General features: G+C 42.1%; 1 protein-coding gene across 1 annotated transcript; it reads right to left on the bottom strand.

Annotated features, from left to right (window-relative positions):
- Window positions 1-11,268: 11,268 nt before the first annotated feature.
- On the bottom strand, window positions 11,269-25,544 carry SUCLG1 (succinate-CoA ligase GDP/ADP-forming subunit alpha). The gene is made up of 9 exons (XM_032186897.1): window positions 25,441-25,544; window positions 19,461-19,564; window positions 18,520-18,636; window positions 17,734-17,946; window positions 17,588-17,645; window positions 14,852-14,935; window positions 13,990-14,141; window positions 13,325-13,513; window positions 11,269-12,349 (listed from the first exon to the last, which is right to left on the bottom strand). The coding sequence occupies exons 1-9, from the start codon at window positions 25,484-25,486 to the stop codon at window positions 12,323-12,325; spliced, it is 990 nt and encodes a 329-aa protein (XP_032042788.1). The 5' UTR covers window positions 25,487-25,544; the 3' UTR covers window positions 11,269-12,322.
- Between the last annotated feature and the right edge of the window lie 215 nt (window positions 25,545-25,759).

Below are 25,759 nucleotides of genomic sequence, written 5' to 3'. Positions count from 1 at the left end.
GGGAGCTTGGCAGAGACAGCTTCACAGCCAGTAGGCTCTGAAGGGATGGATCACTGGTTCTGTTCCAGCCTAGCTCTGGACATCATCCCCCAGACCACTCAAGTCCTGTAACATCAGATCTTTGGTCCCCTCTGGTACCTGTATGGACAGCTTGTTTCATGAAGTTTTGCTGCGTGTAAAACATACAGGGAACAGGACAAGGTATCTCATATCACATTTATACCTTCCTGAGTTGTATAGCCAACAAAATGAAAGAAAAACCAAGAAATTCACTAGACATATTTTTGCAATACATATATTCTTTATAGATATATTTTTATCACCTTCAGAGAGGATGGGTCTGGGTAATAAAACAAATTCTGAGCCAGAAGCACAGCTTTCATATTAACTGTGGTGGGCAAGAGCAGTAAGATTTTCTTTTCTTTTGACGGTTTCAAGATGAGTCTCTACACTGCTAGACCAGACAATGTGTGCTGAACAAAAAGAGGCAATCCAGGTGTCCATATAGATGAAGAACTTACATCAGCTAAATCTGCTGGGGGTGCTGCCGAATCAGCCTGCATATAGGGAAATGAAGTGCAGGGTTATATGTTGGGGATATAGAGCAAAGAAGAGAAGCTACATTTTCACATGGAGCTTTCTGAAACAAGTGCTGCTGCCAGCCTGGGTTTGCTGCAGAGACATCAGAGCTGGTCCTGCTCTGAGCAGGAGGTCGGGATAGAGGCTTTCTGAGGTCCCCTCCCAGCTTGCATCATGCTACGATCCCCAGGTACCCCAGTCACTCACTTCCAGGCATCTGAATCATGTATTTAGCCTGAGTTTCCCTGGGATAAGGTGTTAGTAGACTTTGGTTCAAGCTCTCCAAGAACAGTTATCCACGTTACAAATCCAGAGCACTGTTTAGTGTGGTTTGCAAGCTCAGAGAAAGGAATAAAAGGCATATTAGGAGCGAACCTTGGGCTGATGCATTGAGTTCTGCAGAATAGAAATGATTTATCAGAAAGCCTGAAAGAACCATCATGACTGTTGAGTCAGACCTCTTGAATACATGGGCTGAAGTATTTTAGCCAATGATCTGCAGCAAACCCTTCTTTGCAATGATCATTTTACTCATAAATCCAGTAGCATGACAAGCATCTTCAGAAGCTGAGCTACCTTGAGGTATGAACTCCTTAAGAAAATGTCAGCAGAGGAAAGAGACACTGAAATCTTTTTGCAGACCTGGCTGCCCACTTATTAACCATGAAGGGGAAAAAGGAATCCCCAGATGAGATTGAGGACCTCAGAGAAAAGCCTTTTCTTCTCCAACCGTTCTCTCCACAGGACTCATAACCTTTAGCTAGGTCTGGGTCTGGAGTTCACATCAGACTCAAAAAGGGCTGTGAGGCTGGCCCAGACTCAAATAGCTTGCTTCTTAAATCTTTTGCTGATGAAAAGTGACACAACATGTCATTTATGTCTCAGGCTCAGGAGGAATTTGAAAACACTTCTAATATTTTGCCAATTGAATAGAATAGCTGAACGCTCAGATTCATTTCAAAAAGACAAACTGATCACTCTGGTCTGGCAGCACAGACCTCATCAGCACAAGCAGAGCACAGAAACACAGGTGGTGGTCACTTTAGTCAGTTAGCCATCTCTGGGCAGATGGATGGGCTGATAAAGGAAGAAGTTAGCTAGTGAGCATATCCCTTTCTATGTCCAAATTCACACATGAACCTTTTATTTTTAATTCTGTAACATTAAAACTGTAATTCAGCTCCAGAGACACCTACATTTTGGCATCCTTATGTACGTGTGAGTTAGCTGTCTAAGCTGCCACACCATCAACGGAGACCTAAGGGTCAATTTAGCCAGCTGATGCCAGTTTGGATGTCCCAGGCCACCCTCCCTGGCCTCCATCTGCTGTCCAGCAGCTCATGGGTCTTCCACATGTGCCGCATCATATTCTCAAGCCCCACGTAGAAGTTTTGGCTAGTTGGTGTCTGTGCGTGTGAAGTTGAATCCCACGCTTAGATCTGGAAAAGTCTGGATTTATGTGTCTGAATCTGGAGCTGAGCAAAACCATTCTCTTTTCCCTCTGTGCTAACTGATCACTCAGGTAATGTCTTCTGTGTGACATTACCCTTCTTCTCCATCTTACTGTCTCCTAAAATCCTGTCTAAGGAATCATTTGCTAGCTTGTAATGTCTGTAAAATCATTAGAGGGGAAAAAAATCAATGACTAGATATGCCATTTATAACCAGGATACCCATATCCTTATTCCAGGTGCACAGGATTTAAGCTGTTCCCTCTGTGGAAGTAGAGGTTGAAATCTGGGTCTGCATCTTTGCTGTTTTGCATGAAGGGGCTTCACCAGGCCAGGAATGGTTTAACACTCAGCTGCAAACAGGAGGTGAACCAGAGGTCGTTCCTGGCTCAAATGAGCCATCAGACTTTGTAGCCTTTTGCCCTTAAGGGACCTGCTGCTACCTAGGATAATTGGCATTTATTAGCTGTTCTTTAGAGCCACATCTGTGGAGAACATCATTTCCAAATCCCAAGGCTGGCATTCACTTCTCTAATGAGAAGAAGAGATGCATAAAACAAATAAGTGAACAGGATAAAAATATTCAGAAATCAAATGCCAACAAGCTGCTAATCTCACCTTCTCTTTAATCACCTGCTTCATTTGGATAAGACAAACAATGTTCTCACTGAAGGGAGCCCAAGCTGCACTGTCTTTGCAAAATCTCCCCAGACCTGAGCTCACAGGGTACATAGTGCTCAGTATTTCTGCAGCCACATGGGAAAAGGGTGTTTTATAGGCCTGAAAGGAGACAGAAGCTTGGGTGTGTTTTCCACATGCACTCACGGCCAAGAAGAGCCTCTGTCCCAGCTCTTCTTCCCCTCCCCAGGAAATTTCCACCTAAGCACCCTTCTTGCCTCTGAAGGATTGATGTGAGGGAATTAATTACTGGGCTAGGAGGAAAGCTTTTAAACTTCAGAATCACAGAATCATTAAGGTTGGAAAAGACCTCCAAGATCACCTGGTCCAACCACACCCCTACCACCAGTGTCACCACTAACCCATGTCCCTAAGCAGCACATTCAACCTCTCCTCGAACACCCCCAGGGACAGTGATGCCACCACCTCCCTAGGCAACCCGTCCCAACACCTGACTGCTCCTTCTGACAGAAATGTCTCCTCATTTCCAACCTAAACCTCCTCTGGCACAACTTGAGGCCATTCTCTCTAGTCCTATCACTAGTTACCTGTGAGAAGAGGCCAGCCCCCAGCTCCCCACAGCTTCCTTGCTTATGCCTTTGCCAGAAGGAACTGTTCAAAAGGACTGTATGATGACACACATGCCCAGAGTACATGATATAGTTCTCCTGATTTCAGTGTCTGATTTCCTAGGTTGCAGGCAGTCAGGTTTTCAAGCTTTTCTCCACAGCCCTGGAGCAAAAAATACCAAAATGCCACTCCTGATAAAGATGCAGCCATTGAGAGATGGCAGTCCTGCTCTTAGTCTAAAGTGTGGGCTGACTTTCTCTAATCCAAACCACCTCCAATCTCCTCCTGCATGACTGACATTCAGGTGATCCTCACATGCCCAAGGAAATGAAACAAAATGCAGTTCATTAATACTAACCACCAAAAAAAAAAAAAAAAAAAAAAAAAAAAAAAAAAAAGTGTTTCAAGCTGTAAATCCCAGCACACAGACTTTAATAACATAAAAACAATCTATCCAGGAGGAGGCGTTCTCCCCACCCTGCTAGCATTATTCACACATTAAATCAGAACTGACACCGCAATCTTTTCAGCTGAGCTGTTCTCATTCTTCTTTTTTTATCGTGATGAAATAATTCCCCTTTTTAACAACTTCCAAATGTTCATACTGATGCATTATTGAAGTGGAAGTGCAGATTTCCAAGAGGATGATGTGTTTGATTTTCTCCAAGCAGTGAATAGACAAGATGTTAATGAATCGGAGAAGTATTAAAAATTTGTTTTGCAAAAGGAAATGTTTTTAACTGTATAAACCATTGCAACAACTATTGATTGCATTGCCACCACAACAAGGCAGGGAAAGCTGATTTATGACAGCAACCCACCCTAACTATCTAACCAGATTTAATATAGTTGCCATTCCATGACACAATGATGTATATTTTTGTGGCAATCTAGAAAATAATTTGCAAGGAGTAACAGTTCGTTCTTCAGCCATCAGCTATAAAGCTGTCAGGGGAGGGTCTCCAGCGCTGGCTACGGGACAGTGATGTAGTGAGGAGGATTGCAAAACTTCGTGGGCTGGGGGGAGAACGGTGGGTTCTCAAATTTATGGATATGAGGATTTTCATGAGACTGTGTTGTTACTGGTTTTATTTTAGCCATAAACCAAAGGTAGCATGGTCTCCATAGGAATACGCAGTGTTTACCAATCCTCCCGTGTTATTGTCTGACAGAAATTCAAATGGGCCGTGCTGTGTAAGTTGACGATGCAGTCTTTAGTTGTCTGGAGTTTTTATTTCCTGACAGCTCTGGTAACAGCTTTCCCTCCGGGAACCCTGGGGCCCAGGCTAAGGAGGGCAGAGGAATGTAGAAGGTAAGTTCATCCACACTTCTTTGCTTTTTCACATGAAAAAATCAGGTTTTAGCTAAAGGTGGGCAGAACTTTAATAGCAAATACTCAAAGCACTAAGAAAACACAGCCTCTTCCAGCCTGAAATGCTGCTTCAAGTCAAACCTCTTTGAGCATTTTTGCTTGGAGAGGATGCAAGGACAAAATCCTCAAAAACTGTCAGAAAAGGGACTGGCGCTTTCATCATATCCAGCTGCTGCTCTGTGTCACACAAAAAGCAGAAGTACTCCAACAGGAGGGACTCGTATGTGGGCAGGAGGTGGCCGGCACAGTGACAGCAGAGACGTGGCACTGCCACCATGCCTCACAAGGCTACATCTGCAAAGGGGGCCTACAGGGAGGGCCTGTGGGAGAGGGCCTTGCCAGGGGACTGGGGCAGAAAAGCTATGGGTAAGGCAAATGCATGATCCAAGCATGTCACTAGGATGAACACCCTTGTTCGTGGGCTGCTGTGACAGAAAAAGTTGTCCAGGAGATGCCCTGAGGCATCTACAGGGCTTTGCAGGCCCAGCCACCCTCTCTGCTCTTGGGTTGGCACAGTTATAAGGAAAATCCCTCTTGATGAGGAGTCTTTTTCTACCCAGCCCTCGTTTCAACAGGGTTTCTACCTATTTATCATGTATAGAGCCTTGCAGAACACAAAACACCTTTACAAACATTATTTTCTGCTCTTCTACCAAGACTGTGTTAAATGGTTGAGCAGTAAATACAACAGGCCTCCTTCTGTCCATCTGCTGCCTTCTCCCTTCTGTCTCTGAGGCTCTCCAACATCCCAATTACATGAGGGTTAATTTGGGGGTTTTGTTTGTTTGTTGTTGTTGTTTGTTTGCACATTGCTCTAGTACTTACGTTTAGGGTACACTGGCTTCTCCAGCAAACCTCAAAGCAAATCAGATCCACAGGAGCACTAATACATCCAGAGATGCTACAAGCAAGCTTCAAGGCGGAAAGCAAAGAGGACACAACTGCAGGCGCCTGCTTCAGACAGCTGATTGCCCTAGGAAATAATCCATGTCAGCAGCCCTGCAGCCTCTAAGGATGCCGTATTTACCAGGATAACAAAAATTAAACAAACAGCAACCAAAAAAAAAGAACTAAAGTTAACCACAGAATGCAGCTTTGGCTGGAAACACAATGAGCATATTTTCTTTAGTTGACTAATTCTTGTTTATTTTTTGAAAGCTGCTGCTATAAAATTCACAATCCAATTACAATTTCCAGGCTGAAAGAATGGCTTCTAATTATATTGTTTCCTATCACTGCTACAATCATTGCAAGAAAGAGTGGATTAAAGCTGTATTATTTTTTCCCTGTACAGGAATCAGATCCCGGCATTGTCAAATGATTTATAAAAGACGCATTAAATAAACTAACAATGCTTTTGCAACAGAAATGGGCTGTACCATAAACAGGACAAATTGAAAAATACAGATTTGCTGCCGTGTTCCAATGCATCAGAAATGAGGATAACAGTAACCGTGCATGCAGAGTATGAACTGTATAAATACAAAATTAGGAGGGAAACGCAGGTGAGTTTTGAAATTTGAGACTGGGCTTTAGGAGAGCTGGCTTGGTCTCTGACCTGGCAGAAACTTTCAGCATGACTTTGGGGAAGTCACTTGGCCAAGGGGAGGAGAAGAGGTCCAGGTACTGTCCTCCCAAGGCAGCTGTCTCCAAGTAGGTGTGAACATACATGAATTGGGAGTCTAAGTTCCTGAGAGGAGAGTCTGGCTAGCTAGAGATCTAGTCAATGAGGATCAATGATCAAATGTGTCTACTTGACCATTCCAGAGGTTTTCATGTCCTTGCTTTGTTTCTCATACACTTTCTGCAAGCACCCAACTCTACCATGTGTCTGATGACTTTGGGAGGTGGATATGGATCTTGACCCAAATTCCTCCTGTGTTTCAGGACAGGGCTGAACCAGAGTCTTGGCTGTCATCCGTGAACCTTCAGATCAATTTATTCCCAATTCATCCATACTATGAGAGACAAATTCAGTGTCTTGAACTAACCTAACAGTTCCCTGCAGAAAGATGTATCCATTTGAATGACTGATGAGAAACTTCTCACACCCATTGCTTCTCCTTGCAGTTAGAGCTAGTTAACAGCAGGACTGGCAGTCTGAATACAGAGCAAGGAGACCTTGGGCATGATGCTATTCTTCAGGTTGTGAATCCTTCAGAGACATTTCTAGATGTAGATGCAAGCACACATCTCTCTCTACGTACACAGCAACTATTTCCAAACACAGCTCCTAGACTACAAGACCCCTTTCAGACTTTCTGCACAATTAACCTCCTCCACACAAGGGCTGACAATGAAGACCCTGCACCAAATTAGTCTCCTCCTACACATCACATGCAGAGAAGCAGGACTACTCCAATCCCTAAGGGCACTGCTCATTGTCCTGGCTACTTGCAGCATATACAGCCTGGTGTGTGTGACACTATGGAAGATGCTTTTCCAAGGAGTCCAATCTCCTTCTCCTCTTCTCTAGCAGTGGGTGACTATTTCATAATGTGTTTTTTTTTTCACTATGCACTGGGTTTCTGTTTTTTTTGTTGTTGTAAATAAATAAATAAAATAAAAATCTTTCAGGCCCAACAATTCATTGTCTCCTCCCTAACTGTCCTTCCTACTCTCCCCCTCTTTGACCCTCCAGCCTTGGGCAACAGAATAAAAGGAAAAAGAAAAAAGAGAAGAAAAAAAGAATTGGTGAGCTCTTGAAGAAACAGTCTAAGACATTTCTTGTCCACATCAAAATGAAGATAGGTATTTCTCTAAGGCAGGTCCCATTTGACTGCCAAAGCCCCACAGTTCAGACAACATTACTCAAACCAGCCTGAAAAGCAACAAGAAAATTCAACATTGCTGGCATACAGAGAGCATGGGGAAGAAAACCAACTGGGTTCTTTACCACTTCTCTCCAACTCGCATAAAAGGATATGATTATAAATCAATATAACATCCAGATAGAATAAAATAGTGTTGTTCTTATTTTCATCTTCTATTTCTCCAGCACATTTTCAGCTCCTGAGCTCAGAGCAGGAACCCAAAACTGTTTTAGTGTTAAAACCTGCCACCTAGAGATCAAAACCACAAATGGAAATAGGTTTGTGGGCTGTTGTTTTTAAAGCAACTGTCTCACAGCATTACAGATGTGCTAGAAACTATAAATTCGCTGTGCTGTCTTTTAGGGCAACAAAACAGATTTTAAGAGACCCTTGATTATGTATCTGCACAGCACAGACATCATTACAGGGTATTGCATCTGCTCCCAGCACAAACACTGCTGCATGTGGCTTAGTGATTATAGGACAGAAAAACATTTTTTCTCCCAGTTCTATAAATTTGTACTTCGTGTAAACAGACTGATCTCTTTCTCCCTCTTTTTTTTTCTCCCCCCTTCCTTTTCTGAGATCACATAACCATTGCAGAAAGCAAGGCAGTTTTTAATCATAAGTTTTGGTGCTTTGAGTGGCAAAAAACAGTCTGGGTCTGAGTCTGCAAGTGAGTTGTATTAGCTCAGCTAGTCTGAGAAACTTTTCCTTGTGGTCTTCAGCCTGAAAAGGCATTAAAAAATAAAAATCACAGAGCACCTCTGAGGAAGTTTCTTGAAGTTTTTAACTGGAGCAAAATAACTTTCAAGTTTCCACTTCTAGGAAAACATCCTGTTTCCACCTCACCTTTGAACTGAAGAAGTTGCCAATTCCTTCTGAAAATGGATCACCTTTCAGTATTTCTGAGTCAAGAAACATTTCTGAAATTGTGCATTTTGATTCCAGGTCAGTTCAACACTAAACCACATTTTCACAGAGAATAGGAAAGGGATTAGATCAAAGTCATCTCCCCCTAAAAATTGTGCCTACCGAATGTGCTAATTATTTCCATAACGTACCCAGTCCCAGGCTCCCGTGCTCTGTTGTACAGACTAGAGGGGAAAGGCAGAAAGGGGTGGGAAGAGGCAGGTGAAGCAGTGCTGTAATTCAGAAGAGTCAGCTACTTGCTCGTAATTGTGAACAGCGTGAATTTTGCTGCCTGTCAGGTGTCCACAGCATCCCAAATCTTCCCATCCCTGCCTGGAAAACAGCAGACTCACACCTGTATTATCAGACGTGTGCAGAGCCCTTCTTAGGAAAAGTTTTAAGCTAATCCTGACAAGTGAGAGGTAGTGGAGAATACTTAATTCCACAGCAATAATTAAGAGCTTATGACTTGGGCACCAGAAGTCAGCTACCACTTTGAAGACATCCGGACAAAAGCCAGCCCCCGAGGTTCTTCTTGAGACCGCTGTTATGGGCCTTGGAGCTCAGATCCTGGCGATTTCTGGCCCATTTTGATATGCCTCTCACCTGGCTGCCAGCAGGGGATCCAGTCACCAGGCCCCAAGCAGAGGTCAGTCACCACCCCAAGACAAAGGACATATTTTAGCTACTTTCAGTCCAGCTAATTAGCAGCCTTCTGCCAGAGTGCAACCTCTAACCCGCTTGTCACCGGTGAGGCCCATTAGCGAGTGCCTCTCTCCTCACCTTAAAGCTTTAAATTTACTGTTTGATCCACAAAGAATGAAGTTGCATCTTCAAATCAACTAAAACCACCCAGACCATCTGAATACAGCAGCCATCTGACTTTAATTAACAAATCTGCTGGTGCCCTGGGGGATTTCAATCCACCACAAAAAAAAAAGCAGGTAACCAAAAGGATAAAAAGCAGCATATCCAAAAAATGGGGTAGCTTGAAAAACTGGGGCAAACCTCAGAAACTACCTCAATTACTGTTGAGAAAACCACCACCATCTTCTTAGGAATCCCATACAGTTTTAAGTACATCTCAACACCTGGGTGACCCTCTGTCAGGAGCCTCTCCTTCCTTCTCCACCTCCAACACACAAAGACGACCTTATCTAACCAAATGGATTGGTATAAAAGAGTCTCAATAAAGTGAATATCAAAAATTCCTTTGCTAGAATCTAGCAAGTACCTTTTTAAGTACGGAGATACAAAGAGTAACTCAAGTCTTCCACAGAAATATGACGTACAGAATTCATTCTGGAAAATAGCATAACCACAGGAAAAAAAGTCACCAACACATCCTACAAACACAAAAGGCATCGGATTTATTAGGTGTGACAGACCTCTAACCTCGAAGAATTAGCATTGACATCATCAGACTCAAAGAGCACCTACTAAGTGAGGATACTGGATGCCATTCAAGGGCAAATACTGCCCAGCAAGATTAAAAAAAGTAGGTGTGTCTTCTCTTTTTCAACCAAATCTTTGCAGCAATGAATCCCTCTGACTAGGAAGAGCATCTAGAATTTATTCCTAAAAAGTGCTTGTGATTTAAAGGCTGGCTCTCTTGCCAAGTCTGGATCAAAGAATAAAAAAAAAATAATGATAAAAAAGACAATTTCATAGCACAATGAGAATTTGAATGGAATATCAGTAATGTCTCTCTTACACATAAAATGTACCTATTAAGCTATAAGGCAGAAACAGGTTTAAGGCTCAAGGCTAACTTTTGTCTTTAAAAAAAAAAACAAAAAAAACTCAGTTTTCCATATCAAACTACTTGAAATTATTTATTCACAAGCACACCTGGATGTGAACGGATGTGAATTGTATTTTCCAGAGACATTGTCATTAGCACTGTAAGAGGCTGATGAGATCTTGTCAAGTGTAGACTTTTACACATCAAGAAAAGTCTGCAAAAATTAAGCCTCTCAATGGGACTTGGTCGGATTTCTTTTCCACCCTTAGGTGATTCTCTTCTCCAGGCTGGTTCAGAACCAGACAGCTGCTAAAGAGCAGTGCTGGATGCCTGCTGTGAACATTAGAACGAGGGGCACGTTTTCAATGCTTCCTCAAATTTCAGCATGAGGAGCACTTCCTCAGGGGACAGCAGTCACTGCAGTTTATGACTATCTTCTAAAATCGTTGGTGCCTCTGAAGTAGCTTTCATTGAGCAATCCCTAGCAGGAAACTTCCTAGGCTTCAGTTGTCCTGGAAGGTCACCTACAATAACATTGGTGGCACTGGCACTGATGAAATTCAGGCGGTAGATGAAGTGTTACCCATCCCAAAAGATGTGAAGCCCACCACTACAATGAGCCACTTTGATTAGCAGGCTCCCAAGAGGAAAGGCTGCAGTACCCTGACTTTCACACGTGAAGAACTGCCTTCTTACATGGACTGAGACTTGTATTTCTAGAGTTAAAGAACACTGTTTGATCTTTCTTGCTTTAAATTAAATCAGGCACTACATGAAAACTCAGCTAGTGTTAAATTCCTACCTGTTGTCACAGACTTTACCAAATGATTTACCACTCAGTGCTGCCTTCAGCTGTCCAGTGACACGATGTCAGGTTCGTTTTAGTAAACCACACCAACACGAATAATACAGCATCTTGTCTCTGCGTCCTAAGTCCCGTACCATCTGACCATATATGAAGCACATTAATACACATTCGGTGCAGCAGACATTTGACCTGTCCTTTTACTCCTTCCTTCAGGGCGTAGGTCTAGGAACTGTAAATGTCAGCGTCAAGATAAATGTTCACTGCTTGCATCAGAAAGCAGAATTGCCCAGGCGCTTAAGTGAGAAAAACTAAGAACAGCTTTAAACAAATAACAACACGAGTTTTGGTAACAGCACCTTTATGGAACACAAGGTTAGCTTTAGACAAGTGCCAGGTTACATGAATTTTCAGCCCTCTATATAAAGAAAGCAATCCTGGGTTTACTCCATCCTGATGAAACTTATAAATATTCGTTTATAGGCACAGTGTTTGGGCTATTTCCAAAGTAAAAAGGGCTTTCCATTACAGTGCTGGGAGTGGTTAACAGGTAAGATAACTTACTACATTCTTTTCCAGAAAATAATATTTCTCATCCATTATCTCCCAATGATATTGGGATTTCAGAACACACAAACAATGCAACCCTAGTTCAGGTTAAAGAGGAAAGTAAAGTAGTTTAAGACAAAGAGCAAATCATTTTCATAGTTACACTTTTGCATGTATACATTTGCATGGGAAATTAGACTCATTTTTGTGAACAAAAATCCCACCTCTCTGTAAAACAAAAGGAATTCCTCATCAGTAGAGGGCTACACTGTGCATGGGTCAGCCTTGAAAAGAAAGTCTGGACTTCAGGCATATCCAGCTACGTGGATCAACAAGCAACCCCTTCAGATCCAGCAGCTTTGGTTTAATGGACGGAAACTTTGGCCTATTGTTTAAATGTACTTGCCAGCAACGAACAAGTAAGAATTTTAAAAATAAAGTGTGATACATGATATGAGCAATGTGCTTAATGTCAGAGCCTTGATCCTTAAAAGCATCTCTTTAAGCGACTTAACCTTAAAATGGGCAGTGCTTAAGTTACAAAAGATTCAGACCTTCAAGGCTGATTGGTTTCTTTATGATGACTGAAGAAACAGTTCTGCTGCAGGAATTCAAAAGATGTATCAGGTTTAGTAGTAGATTTTTTATTTTGCTGTGATTTACAATAAGGTGATCATGTCTGAACCAAGAAGACATCAAAACAGGTTTAGCCAAGAGGTTTATGGCTTCAAAGTCAAATTCCACAACCAGTGCCAGTCGTTTGGGCAACTGAGGATTAGCAGACAAAAGATAAGCAGAGGCCAGGTGCTGCACTGATGGTTCAGAGACGGTGTTCCGAAGTGTCTTCTCTTACAGCAATTTCCTTTTCTCAAACTCCTGCAAATAGCACACAGACATTACAGGTGGAGGAAAAAAAAAAAAGAAAAAGGTTTTTATTAATACTGTATTTTAAATTACTTTCTATTTATTGTACCAAATTGAATTTTAGGAATTAAAAAACTGGAATTAGAAAGGAAATTAAAAAGCGTGTAATGTGTGCAAGTATTCTCCCACCTCTCATTAACTCACTGGCTATGAAAAACCAGTAGCTTTAGATTGCGGTCAGTGCACCGCACTCAGACTGCAATGCTGTCAAGGCATAGGAAAACAGGCCTGAAAAACACTAATTCTGCATGAAAACCGCAGCAGAACCCTTATAGTAAAGAATTCGAGCCAGGAAATAAATAAAGTTTTTCTTTTTAGTAAAGGAAAAAAACACAACAGAAAAAAGGGAAGACTCCCACAGCAGCCTGTGAAGGTGCTATTATGCAGTCATCACAGGAAAAACAACTACCTAGCACAGTTGAATTACGCATTTCCTCTAGGCATGAAACAGTGCCTTTTTTGGAGATGAATTAAGAAAAATAGCAATAATCCTGTTTCATACAGAAGTTTCTCAGCTGTATGCATTCAGCCATAATCCCAAATTAGTACTTAAAAGAGACATGCCTATAAGCCAGGCCTTTCCTCCTTCAAATACTGTACTTTCAAATAGTGTTTTAATATTTTAAATTAACTTGGGTTCTTTGCTTCCTCAGATAGCATCCAGAAAACACAATTCAACCAGTTGTTGCAAACACAGCTAAGTGTAATCATTTCTATATTTTGCTGTTTATTTTCCTATAAGGTTGTATTACACATGCTACTTGCGCTATCATCTAAGCAATAACTGCAGCTTGTTCAGTCACTAGACTTCGTATGTTTAACCTGGCTTAGAGCAACAGAATATTTGGGTGAGAGATGTACTACCATTCCCTCAAAAGTAGACTCCTGCTCTGGATAAGTGTATATACCAGTTTCCAAGTAACGAACCTTGTAGATGGTGCTACCTAGCTGAGCAGGGGACATGCTGACCACAACGCCAGCACTCTGAAGAGCTGCTATCTTCTCTTTAGCTCCACCCTTTCCACCAGCAATGATTGCTCCAGCGTGACCCATCCGCCTGCCTGGAGGAGCGGTCAGACCAGCAATGAACGACACTACTGGCTTGGCATTTGGACCCTGTGGATAAAGAAAATACACAGAGTTACATGGGGGAGAGTGAGATGAAAAGCAATTCTACATGGCAGGTTAAAGAAAAGAAAAGCATCAACTAGGCAGGCAAAGTTATCAAAGAGCTGGAAACCTCAGACAACATGGAACCACTAGTCTGAAGATAACTCCTCCTGATTAACTGTGTCAACCAGAAGCAATCATGAACTTTAAGACATCTCTTTACAGAACTATGTATATCACCAAAAAAATGTTCCCTACAAATGTCATTGCAGGACTAAAAATCTGAAGTTGTCGCTGCTCTGCTGTTAGAATTGAAATTAGAAGCTTCAATCATGATAAGTCATTCTCTTTAATATGAGTACAATCACTGTTTCTTTTTTGTTCTTTTGTCAGTACAGGTTAGAAATTGAACCAAGCTTTCTTGACATAGCAGAAGATGGCTAACCCCCAAGGCATCTGGAAGCAAGCTCTTTAAGACTTACAGAATTATTTTCTTTCAAGAATGCTGCTGCATCTTCTTCAGCATTTCCTCCAATCTCCCCAATCAATATGATCCCCTCAGTACGAGGATCCTTCAGGAAGACATCAAGGCAGTCAATAAAATTAGTTCCATTGAAGGGATCACCTCCAATCCCTGAAAAAAACATGAAACCACATTAAGGTAACTCAGTATAAAATTACATTCATACTAATAGTTTCAAAGTAAATTTCAGCATGAAGAGTTGTTCCCAAAGGCTCAAAAGAGGGACAGCTCTCAGAGTGCCAGGTTCCTGCTACAAATCTGTCTCCCCCACTATTTTACAGAAAGCTTGATATCCTAAGTTAACATCTATGACCTTTCAAACCATAACCAAACAGCACACCTTATACAGAGGCTCTATAAAATGTACAGCAGGGGCAAGACTCCAACTCTAGAATTGTGCTCTAAGAAAAAGTGAGTTAGCCAACTTGCTTAACATATCCAAGTAAATGCTTAAGGAAGCCCTAACCCTTTTTAATACTAAACATTTTAGAACATGTTCTAGTGGGAGGTGTCCCTGCACATGGCAGGGGGGTTGGAACTAGATGATTTATAAGGGTCCCTTCCAAACAAAACCTTTCTGTGATTATCCATGTGTTGGCAGTTCTCTGCTCAAAACTGTTTCTTAGGCTGTTATTAATCTGACAAGGAAATGATATCAGAGAAGGGGGATATTCTTCACAGCAGCTAGGGATCTAATTTCTCAGTATAACAAGAACTGATTCAGCTATTTCTATGCTTGCAAAAAAGAAATTAATTGGGAATTGTTCCTGTGAAGAAGCAGATTAGTCTAGATACAGCAAGCTGCTTCTGAGGAAACCTACCGACACAGAAAGACTGCCCCAATCCAACTTGTGTTGTCTGATGAACAGCTTCATAGGTCAGGGTTCCAGATCTTGACACAATACCTTTAGGGAAGAAATGGAGGTAAACTTAACACTAATATAGCTAAGTACGTGACTAGAGGTAGCTGTACTTGCATTCATGAAAATCACCTTAAATAAACTGAATGTGAGATGTTAAGTTTTCCAGCTATCCTTGCCAAAAGATGAAAACTCTAGATAAAATTGTATCTGTACAATTTCTTAGCTAGCACTTTTAAAACTTAATCACAGAATCACAGAATCACAGAATTTTCTAGGTTGGAAGAGACCTCAAGGTCATCGAGTCCAACCTCCAACCTAACGCTAACAGCCCTCCACTAAACCATATCAGATGTAAACAGATGAACAGGCTTGCCCAGCAAGCCAGTTCTATTGGGCAAGACAGCATTCCTCACATTACAGCTTTACCAAGAGAGAAAACTGAAAACAGAACAGAACGTCTTTCTTGTCCTGTATACAAGTAGCTTATGCACTGAACTCAAATCAGCATTGCAGCTGAACAGTTAATGAAATAATTCAGTACAAGTTGTATCTCCAGCATTGCCAGGCACATGAAAGACCCTCCAGAATGGAAATACACTTTGTAATGTAAGTTACCACTATTAAGGTAGCCATTGCTACAACACTGCTCTGCAATACATATTTAACAAGTACATTCCAGTATTACAAGAGACCACAACCTAGCCTGGCATAAGCAGATTTTCTACAGCAGAAGTTTTGTGCTGAATCCTGGATCAGGGGCAAAATCATTCCATTTTTTTTGTTCGTTTTTCAAAGTCAAGATTTTTGTTAACACTCCAAGAGGGGAGTTTTCCAGGAAAAACAGATATTGTCTTCCATCTATTTCAAGCCATTTAACAAGCAATGTAATTAGTGTATTGCATGAACAGAGGACAAAATGCACCATTAGACTAACAAGCTTAGTTTTATCTACAGTTTATACTGCTGAACAGTGCAGATGTCTACTAGCAAAGAATTATTTTTCTCACTACATTTGCAAAAGGCTTCCTGTTTACTATGTTTCAGATTTCATGAAAGAAGCTACAGACAGAGGTCCTAAGATTGCAGCTATTTTTATAGCTTGCATCCCAAGATTGTCAAATGGTTCTTGGATGTCTCACAGTAAGAGAAAGCTGGGGAGCATATCACTAAAGGTCATAGTGGTAAATGAAGCTGGGAGGGTGGCAAAGTTCACATCTTTACTTCCTGATTCTTAGATCACCATTGAAAATATTTCTATTAGGGCAACTGGATTTAAAATATTATTTTGCACTTCTGGTGCCTTGCATTCAGATTCTACTGTCTTCTGACTGTAAGATATTTCAAGTAGACACAGAAAACCTTAACAGAACTTTGATTCAGAAGGAAACTCGAGGTAATGTTAGAGAACACTGAACAGCTTTTCCCACAGCAAACACTTTCCACCAAAAAATTTTGATAATGCTGTGAAGGGTACCTTCTGCAGAGGAGGAGGGCCACAGAGATGATTAGAGGGCTAGAGCACCTCTCCTACAGAGACAGGCTGAGCCTGGAGAAGAAAAGGCTCCAGGGAGAACTTACAGTGGCCTTTCAGCACCCAAAGAAGGCTGCAGGAAAGCTAGGGATGGACTCTTTGTCAGGAGGAGCAGTGATAGAACAAGGCGGCATGGTTTTAAACTAAAAGAGGGGAGATTTAGGTTAGATGTAAGTTAGAAATTTTTTACTCGTCAGGTGGTGAGGCACTGGCATAGGCTGCCCAGAGAAGCTGTGGATACCCCATCCCTGGAGGTGCTCAAGGCCAGGCTGGATGGGGCTTTGGGCAGCCTGGTCTAGTGGGAAGCGTCCCTGCCCATGGCAGGGCGTTGGAACTGGGTGATCTTTAAGGTCCCTTCTAACCCAAACCATTCTGTGATTTTATGATTTTGTGTCCAAGTTAAACTAGTTACCCCATTGACAGATAATGGCAGTGTACGCTGTTTATAACCTTTCTGAAACTCTATTTATATTAATGCATATTTTGGAACATATTTTTTTTTCAAATAATGTAATGCAGGAGCTATAATCTAGTTATTATTTCTATAGTTTAGGACAAGAACCACCAGAAATCAGGACATGACACTTGCATGCAACAGGGTGTGCAGCTACCATATGATTATGAACAAGTCACTGCCCCTCTCACTTCAGCTTCCCTGTCTGAGAAGCAGGTGTGTTTGCCAATTCCATTCACCATGTTATAATTGCCTAACTAACTTGACATGTTATGAACTTATCTGTAATCTTTTCCTGGTGATACTGAGCTCATGCTAGGTGTAGGATCCCAGTGACAGAATCATAAAGGTTGGAAAAGAAGTCCTCAGAAGCCAAGCTGTTGGAAGGATTAGTATTTGGGAGCCATCTCAAACCCCACAGAAAATGGAGGTACAGTCAAATTAAGAGCATCATGGAAACACATTTCCTAACTAATCTTTTTCAACTGCTTTGCCTCTGCCTTCAGCACTCAGCACCTACTACGGCAGGCTGACAGACTTTGTCGTTCAGGATTGATAATGGTTAAGATCACTCACAAACTAAAGGACAGAGAAGCTGTTATACAGAATGTTAAGTGTGATCTGGGTAGGATGTGACTAGCCTTGTGAATATGAATAGTAGAGTACCAAACTTTACTTTTAGATAATGCATAGATATTCAAAAACTCACCAATTCTTCCTTTCTTGTGAATGTGACCAGGCATGATACCAATTTTACATTCTCCAGGCTAAAGAGAGAGTGGGAGAAGTGAGATGGAACATTTAACCCATCACCAAAAATGGTCCAGCTTTGGAGCAAATCCAGAATTCACTTACATTGATGACACCAGGACAATTCGGGCCCACGAGTCTTGTCTTACCCTGCCGAACCAGTCTGTGTTTAACCCGAACCATGTCCTGCTGGGGAATACCTTCAGTAATGCAAACAACTAAGGGCATTTCTGCATCGATTGCTTCATTGATTGCAGCAGCGGCAAACGGAGGAGGTACATATATAACAGTGGCAGAAGCACCAGTTTGTTCTTTGGCCTAGAAAGATGATTTAAAAAAAAGCATTAAGCATCCAGTGGGCCCAAGGGGAGCATCTGACAATTAATTATTTAAAATATGTCTACTCACAAACATTAATGAAGTAAATAGATAAATACTGATTTACTATAATCAACACAAGTATTAAATTCACTGAAGACAGGCACAGAGTGTGACCTGAGACCTAAGGACTGGCTGAAAAGGATATCCCCTACAAATATCACCACAAACACCCTTTGATAACAGTTGTTACAATTCCATCATATGCACCAGAATCAGAAACTAGTTATGGGCATAAAACATATGCATACTATGAAGTCATTTATATATATTTATATATACTATAAAGTCATTTGTGTTACTGAGCATCTGGACTCTGAACTTCCCAATGGAAGGCAAGCTCATGCTTGACCACAGTGAAAGCCACTTTTATAAGGCATCTATTTCATTCCACAGTGACATCCACAGTTCAAATATTTGTCTCTTCAGTATGAGGAATGGAATAAGGAGGCCTTCAGCAGCATTAGCTCTTGGATTAAGCCACCTGGTCCTCCAGTCATCACTGCAAATTACCTCCTTCACAGAATTAAACACAGGCAGACCCAGATGAGTTTTTCCACCTTTCCCTGGAGAAATTCCTCCAACTAGATTGGTGCCATACTCCAACGCCTGCTGGCTGTGAAAGGTGCCCTGTGAGAGAGAAAGAATAAGTAAAGTTAAAATGCATACAAAGACAAATTTAATGTAGCAAAAAGAAGTTTTGATGACATTTGTAATTCTGAAAGCAATTCATTGCACTTAATTTATTGCACATGCCATGCTTTTTGCTTTTAAATTGGAGCACTATGGTTGCACACTAAAGAATGGTTTGTTCTGTGTTGCTAATACACCAGCAGACATAGCAACCACATTTTATCTTCCACATCAATTATGGCAGATGACAAATACAATAATCAAATAGAAGAAACTAGCATTCTTGTTCTTGACTAGCTGACAAATTTAGCAAAAGCAGTCTTCTTCCCTTGCAAATGTGTAAGAATCAATGTGGAAAAAAAATACTAAATATCCTGAAATTAAAACATTTTTTTTCATAGCCATTGATATTCAAAAGCTTTTGTGAAAGAGGCACTTTGAAAATTGTAAGGTTTTTGTAGGTTTTTGCTAGTCTCTTTCTGCTTTCTCTACAAAGAAACCCTTTCAGTTCTGTGCAGCTTAAGGCTTAAGACCAAAGCCAACCACAAAAATCAAGTCATCATGATGACAACTCAAAAAAAAAAAGTTTTAAGCTTGTATAGTAGTGGAAAAAAATCTAGTTTAACGAATTTAAGGGAAATGGTATTTGGACAGAAGAATGGAAAACCAAAGAGCTGAAAGGATCTCCTTGATCACAAAGTCCCGTTTCCTAACAACACAGACAAGGCCAGCACATCATCTCTTTTATATGTTACTATGTTTTACGGCCAATCAATGTTCTGCACTGAAAGGGTAACAGAAGAAACAGTTCATATACATACCTGTTTGCCTGTAAAACCCTGGCAGATAACCTTTGTATTTTTGTTAATGTACAGATTTTTCCTTGACGCTGAGTAGGAGCAGTGTCGTACTCCATTCTGGTGCACTAGAGGAAGAAAGCAAGGAGAGAACAAATCGTTAATGAACTGCTTTGTTATGCTCTAAGTTAAAAAACGTCCTAACAAGTCAGTACGTGTATATTTATGCTTACAGGAAAAGGTGTTGATCCTGTAGCTCCTGTTTTTAAAAGCAGACCTGAAAGCTGCAAGCATTTACTAACTTTCATTCTAAGATAGGAAACAGCTGTAGTTCACTCTCTAAGGCTGCTCAGTTTGCTGGGAATCAGATGTTGGGTACTGAACATCAGAGCTCCGGTCAAGACAAATCACAAACACCTTTCACTGCTTTCATTTGTGAACGAACAGGTCTCTGTCCCCTAACAACTGCTACAAAGAGGCAAAGCAGAACTAAGATCCTGATATCCCAGAGGCTCTACATGTTGTGCAAACATAGCACAGCTCCTACAGACACCAAGAGATCTCAACACAGCCCCAGGACCTCCAGGCCTAACTCCAAGCATGGCACACAGCAAGAGATCTTTCCCCAGCAGATGCCCAGCCACGGGAACTTGTACATCACAGCTTGTGGGCTCTTGAAGAAATACGGATCTCTGGATACTCCACTGGAACAGTTTTCAATTTAGTTCTCACAACTCTGGTCTTGTAAACACCACTCACACACAAAAGTAACACAACTGTAGAGAAATGGCACAGTGAATGCTGGTTTCAAGAAGAAAAGGAGAATGACTGCTGCTCTGCTGGAGGGAAAAACAGGGCATTAACAAATGATTAAAGAAGAAAAGTGTAGAATGTCCCAATGCAAGAAAACTCAAGAGATTAAGGAGGAAAAAGAGGCACAGAAAGGATGCTCTCACTGCCATGAGCTTTTGCAATGGCCAGGGTTTTGAGGAGATCTGAACTGATTCACTCCCTACAAGAGTTTTAGATAAAGACCACATTTTGTGCCTAGAGTGAATGTGGAAGAGCGCAATCCTCATACAAACACTGACACTATTATGGTACTATGCACCTATTAGCTATTTGAAAACTTTTCCACTTCAGATTTGCAGAAATAAAAAGTGAAGTCAAAATGAAAATACAGAGGTTTTGAATCAGGCTCCTTGGATTGTTCCACACACTTGCTCAGGCACGCCTGATCCGGAGGGAGTTGGTTTTTTTATTGTTTGTTTCTTACAAAGGAAGCAAAAAGTACTAAGATGGAAAAGAAAAAAGAAAAACAATATTCTTCAATATAAACTGTTGATGCACAGAATTTGAGATGACTGTTAGCAGGACACACTCAGTGATTGTAGTATTAAAAAAAAACAAACAGTCATTTCTTTCTCCATACCATGAAAGCAATTCTATGGCCCCAGCTCTGCTGCCCATTCCGTACCTATTTTCAGCTATTTATAACCTTTCACACAGATGTTTTCAGAACCTTAAGTGTGCCAATTCTCAGTCTTCAGGAGACTATACAGACATGTTTCAAGGATAAGAATCTTTAGTGCCTTTTATAAGCTATCAAGTACCAAAAAAAAAAAAAAAAGATATATTTATTCCCATGCACTGATAACTGAAAAACAGCTTAAATGCCAAGCTTTTTCTGGATTTACTCTTAAAAACTTTATGTACTTTGTACATGAGTGAAGAGTCTTGATTCAGAAAAAAAAAAAAATACAGCTTTTTTCAGAAGAACCTGGCTAGAGCAGAGCAGCTGGCTGTCTCCAGAGAGGCAGCTTAGCCTGGCACGTGTCTGGGAAGCAATATATATTGGAAGAAATGAAAAAAATCACCTTGTACTTTCTGGGCTGGCTTTGGATGAGATTTTATTTATTTATTTATTTTTAACTGGCACGATGCAGCTCTGTATTTCTCTTCATAGCCTTGCCTGAAGCAGAAAGGTTTGGCCCTGGCTATCAGCACAGTCGGACCTGCAGAGGAATCGGTGGAGATGAGGTTTTGCTATACATATGGGGCACTAGCAGCAAGCCCCGGGTGCAAACAGCTGGCAATTTAAACAGCTAATGGCAATTCAAATAGCTGAGACAGATATAAGATGAGAAGGAAACAGGTGGAATATTGAAATGGCACGCCTAAGTTCACAGCAGGTAAGTCAGAAATAGAATCAAAGTCTCAGTTTCCAGCTAGGACCTTCATTCACCAGCTCGAACCGTTCTGTGACTCCCAACTCCTGCAGGCAATTGCTTTTACTAGACAAAAGCCAGAAGCCTTAGTGTAAATGTATGTGCCTTCCAGAGGGCAGGACAAGAAACAATTTGCTCTTCTGCTTACAAAGCTTCAGCAATGAGCCAGGAAAAGCCAAACTCCTTGCCGATGCTATTTTAATGCACGGCTCTCACTTACAGGCCAAGTTACAAAGGTGCTGGCTCCACACGAAGCCATAAAGCACAAGGACAAGTCTTAGCACTTGCAGATCTTATCAAAAGCATGGTGGAAACGCTGCATTTTGTCAAATCAGAGGCCCAACATTAACAAAACCGTGTTCAGCCAAGGCCTGTAATGCGCTCACTGCAGCTCAAGTAGCAGGGAAACACGGTTACATTCACTTCTTGAAAGAAACCTCACAGCAGTAATTCATGCCTGACAACTCCAAAGCCTTTCTAGAAAAACACGCTCCTACTTACCATCGAGTGCAAACACCAATTTACATGTTTAAAGGAAAATTAACCCATTTGCAAAATATTTTAAGTTACACATCAAATGTAAATACTGTTGTTTGTTGTTTTTTTTGCAGGTTTCAGGCACTCTTGCAGCAGGATGTCCAAATCCTGACCTTACTTAAACAGCACAACCCAAGCCACCTTTGCACAGCTTATCCCAGATGAAAGCCAGCTGACAGTGGAGGTACTAAATCTCTTCCTCAACTTTACAGAGTTGAAGATTTGTTATTTTCAGGACCTCCCACAAGACTCCCTAGAGCTACAGGCAGGAATCCAAGTCAAAGTGCTTCCTTCTTGCCCACGCTTATCGTGGAGGAAGCACCTGAAGGTGCTCACAAAATGAGCACAATATAAAAGCAAGGTAAGGCAGCAGAGATTCCTTTCCGCAAGGCCCTGAGCAGACACCTCCACTGTCAGAAGATGGACAGGTAATAAATGAAATTGTCCCTCCACTGCTCCTTGAAATACCCCAAGGGCCTGGAGATGAAGGAAGATAATCCTTTTCCTATTACCTATGGAAGGTAAGAAAGCCTTAGAAAATGCACAGGCTCCAAAACAAACAGGGAAAATGAACTTTAGTGCAGGGAAAGTCAGGGAGGAGTCAAGTACAAAGACTGCAAGGCAAAATGCTCAAAGTTGTTTTTCTTTTTTTTTTTCCCCCCCCCACACACACCCTTCACTTTCCACCAGTTCCAAACCCTCGGTTTGTTTCTAAGAAATCCTCCCAGTATTTTACACGCTGTTTAATTTGCCTCGTTATGACCATCTCCTTTCTCATCCCTTTGCCTACAGACGCGTGGCCTGGAGGCCAAAGTACCACAGCAAATATTAGACTTTGTTGACTCAAAGTTTGATATTACAAGAAGATTTGACACAGTTCCTCATCCCAGTCCTTCCTTCAATTGTGATGATCACGATCAGGCCATACGTGCACATTCACACACGTGGTTGTATCCTGGACAATCCTTCCCCAAACCTGTCTAAATTCATCCTGAAAGGTATCGGTTGCACTAGTAGAAGATGATCCCCGGTGACAAAGAAGTTTTCATGCTGTTGAGGGATTGCCAAAATATCTTACTCCTGGTCTTAAGAGGATTATGAGCTCAGGGAAGGATTTCCAGCTATTGGTACCCAGCCTCTCTTCTCTCACCCTTTCCTTGCCAAATTCCTATTAATTAAGGAAAAAACAATCCGCAAACATGGCATAGGAGTTGAGGAATTAAGTAAATTAACCAGTCTATAAAGGAGAGATGCAATGACTATGTAACAACAACTATGTTACACAAAAGTAAGCTGACGGATAAGTGACAATTAGAAAAATTTCAGTCTTTTCAACACCTCTCTCTCCCCTAAGCAAAAATCCCCACTTACTGCCACGGACATCACAGGAAACATGACGGCATCTGAAAGAAAAGCTTTCTTCTCCTAATTTATGAAGTTGAAACTGCAGGGCCATGTGGAAATAGGCACACTGTGTTCTGCACAGATCAAGTTCTTCTAAGACAACAAACTTTTTCCCAGGTACACTCCACTAAGCCTGCAGCTAAGGGTCTGCGAGCTTGCACAAAAGCAACAAAGAAATTCTTCAGTGTGCATCGTGATTTCTGCAGCACTTCTTTGCCAGGATTATTCACAAAATTTACTTTGGTTATTTAATCTAAGAGCTCTCCAAAGCCTTCCAGCTCGCCCAGAACTTTCAAAAATCCTGACTCTCCAGCGATAATTAAGATAAGCTTAAGTCTTGGTCCATAAGCGAGCAGCACTTTGAGCTGACCTTTGAGCAAGCCCTCACTACTCATTAACATATTGCATAGCATGTTTTCACAAATTCCTGAACTGAAACTTACCGATACACACCCTGCAGGCTTGCTTCAGCAGTGTACCAACAAGAACAGATGCTCTTTTGCAACAGAAAACACTAGAAAGTCACTGCTTTAAATTGCCACTAAGAGGAGATGTTAATTATTTGTTACTGGGACTGTTGCATGAACAAAGTCCAAACTTAATAAATTAAAAGACTGCCCAAACCTTAAGAGTTTCAAACCAAAAACTGTTTCAAATGAAGAAATATTCCTTCTTACAGGACTTTCTTAAAAGAGTTTATGAACTGTTGCTGCAAGCAGAACACTTCCTGAAACACTGAGTCCACCTCTTCCCCTTAACCCACAAAAGAATCTTAAGCACTCTTCCCTAATCTCTTACTGCACACAAGATTACTTTTGCTAGGAGCATAAATTAACCTGAAGTGTAGGTGCTACATTGTCATCTCCACCAGCACCAACCTGCTCTGGGGAGCCAGCTCAAAGAGCTGCCCGGCAGAGTAAGCCCCACAGGAAGGAGTTCAGGAAGGGGTACAGCTTCCTTCCTACTCGTGCTCTTAGGGGACAAGAGGTGGGAAGGGATGCCTGGGGGACAGTGGGTGCGCCACAGGAACAACTTGGACCAGCTGAAAATGTCATGGGATCACGTCCTGAGTCCCTGACCTGCATGTTACCATAGGAAGCACAAGCTTTGCTTGCACGGAGATCCAGTGAAATTTATGAAGTTTAACTTTGCCCACTTGCTGTCAGCTGTCAGATCCCTGATGAACACACCATTTCCTCAGCTGAAATTCCAAGAAAAACTTCTTGTGCCTAGGCTACCCTTACCAATTCCTTTAGAGAACACAGCGTTAACTGCACAAAATAAGCACCAAGAAAAACACTTAATTTAATTTACTGTGATATTATTATATGGCACCAACCCCTCTGAACGCTTTTGAGCTGACATTTTAGCTGCAGGTTGCTTGGGTTCTCTGTGCTTAAAGGCTAACGCTGTTACTTCTGACAACACAGACAACTTCATCAGGTTGTGCTGAAGTCTCAGGACAACTCAGGGCCCTCGAGAGGCCTCTAACCCAAAGAACCACTCAAAGTGACCTGACCCAACCCCACCACCACCTTTTTCGAGGAGCTCTGCACATTACCAGAGATGAAACCTCCCTGGCTCCCCACCCAGCGTCCAACACCCCCCCAAAGGGCACACCCTTCATCCCCAAGGATCCCCCTCACCCCTCAACGGCCCCCCAAAACCCCCCCTCACCCCCAAACCCCATTCCCGTGCCCACCCCCCCGCATCCCCGCGGCCTAGCCCGGGGGGGGGGGAGCAGGCCTCGGCGGCTGAGAGCGGCTCCCAGGAACCGGGAGGGACCCGGAGCACCTCAGGGGAGGGTTGTGGGGTCCCGGGGGAGCGGTACTCACGGCGGAGGAAGCGGCCGAGGAGCCGGGCGGTGTGGCAGTGAGCCATCGTCCCCTCACAAGGACACCCGGCCCGCAGGCCCCGCTCGCCGCCTCAGCACTGCCCGCCCCGGCGGCGCGCGGGGGGTTGTGGGGGTTGTAGTCTGTCAGGCTCCTCGTAGTCTTTCTACGCTACTTTTTAGCTCCTAAATTGTGATACATTCAGCCCAAAAAAATGAGTTCTGATGGGTGTCTGCAGGTGGGCATTAGAAGATGTCCCGGTACACGGCTAGATCAGCAGCTGGGGAGAAAGGCACGCTGCCTACGCAGGGGTTACTCTTTT

Source organism: Aythya fuligula, chromosome 4, assembly GCF_009819795.1.
Source record: "Aythya fuligula isolate bAytFul2 chromosome 4, bAytFul2.pri, whole genome shotgun sequence".
Taxonomy (NCBI): domain Eukaryota; kingdom Metazoa; phylum Chordata; class Aves; order Anseriformes; family Anatidae; genus Aythya; species Aythya fuligula.
Note: the sequence above shows the minus strand (reverse complement) of the source record. Positions and strands in the feature narration are given on the sequence as shown.

Excerpts from the sequence above, each read along its gene's own strand:
- SUCLG1 (XM_032186897.1), bottom strand. The coding sequence starts at position 25,486 with ATGGCTCACTGCCACACCGCCCGGCTCCTCGGCCGCTTCCTCCGCC. Across the intron at positions 17,947-18,519 it reads TGTTTAATTCTGTGAAGGAG|GCCAAAGAACAAACTGGTGC; the intron begins GTAATTTGCAGT and ends TCATCTTTCTAG. Across the intron at positions 13,514-13,989 it reads TCTTGAAAGAAAATAATTCT|GGTCCAAATGCCAAGCCAGT; the intron begins GTAAGTCTTAAA and ends CTTTATCCACAG.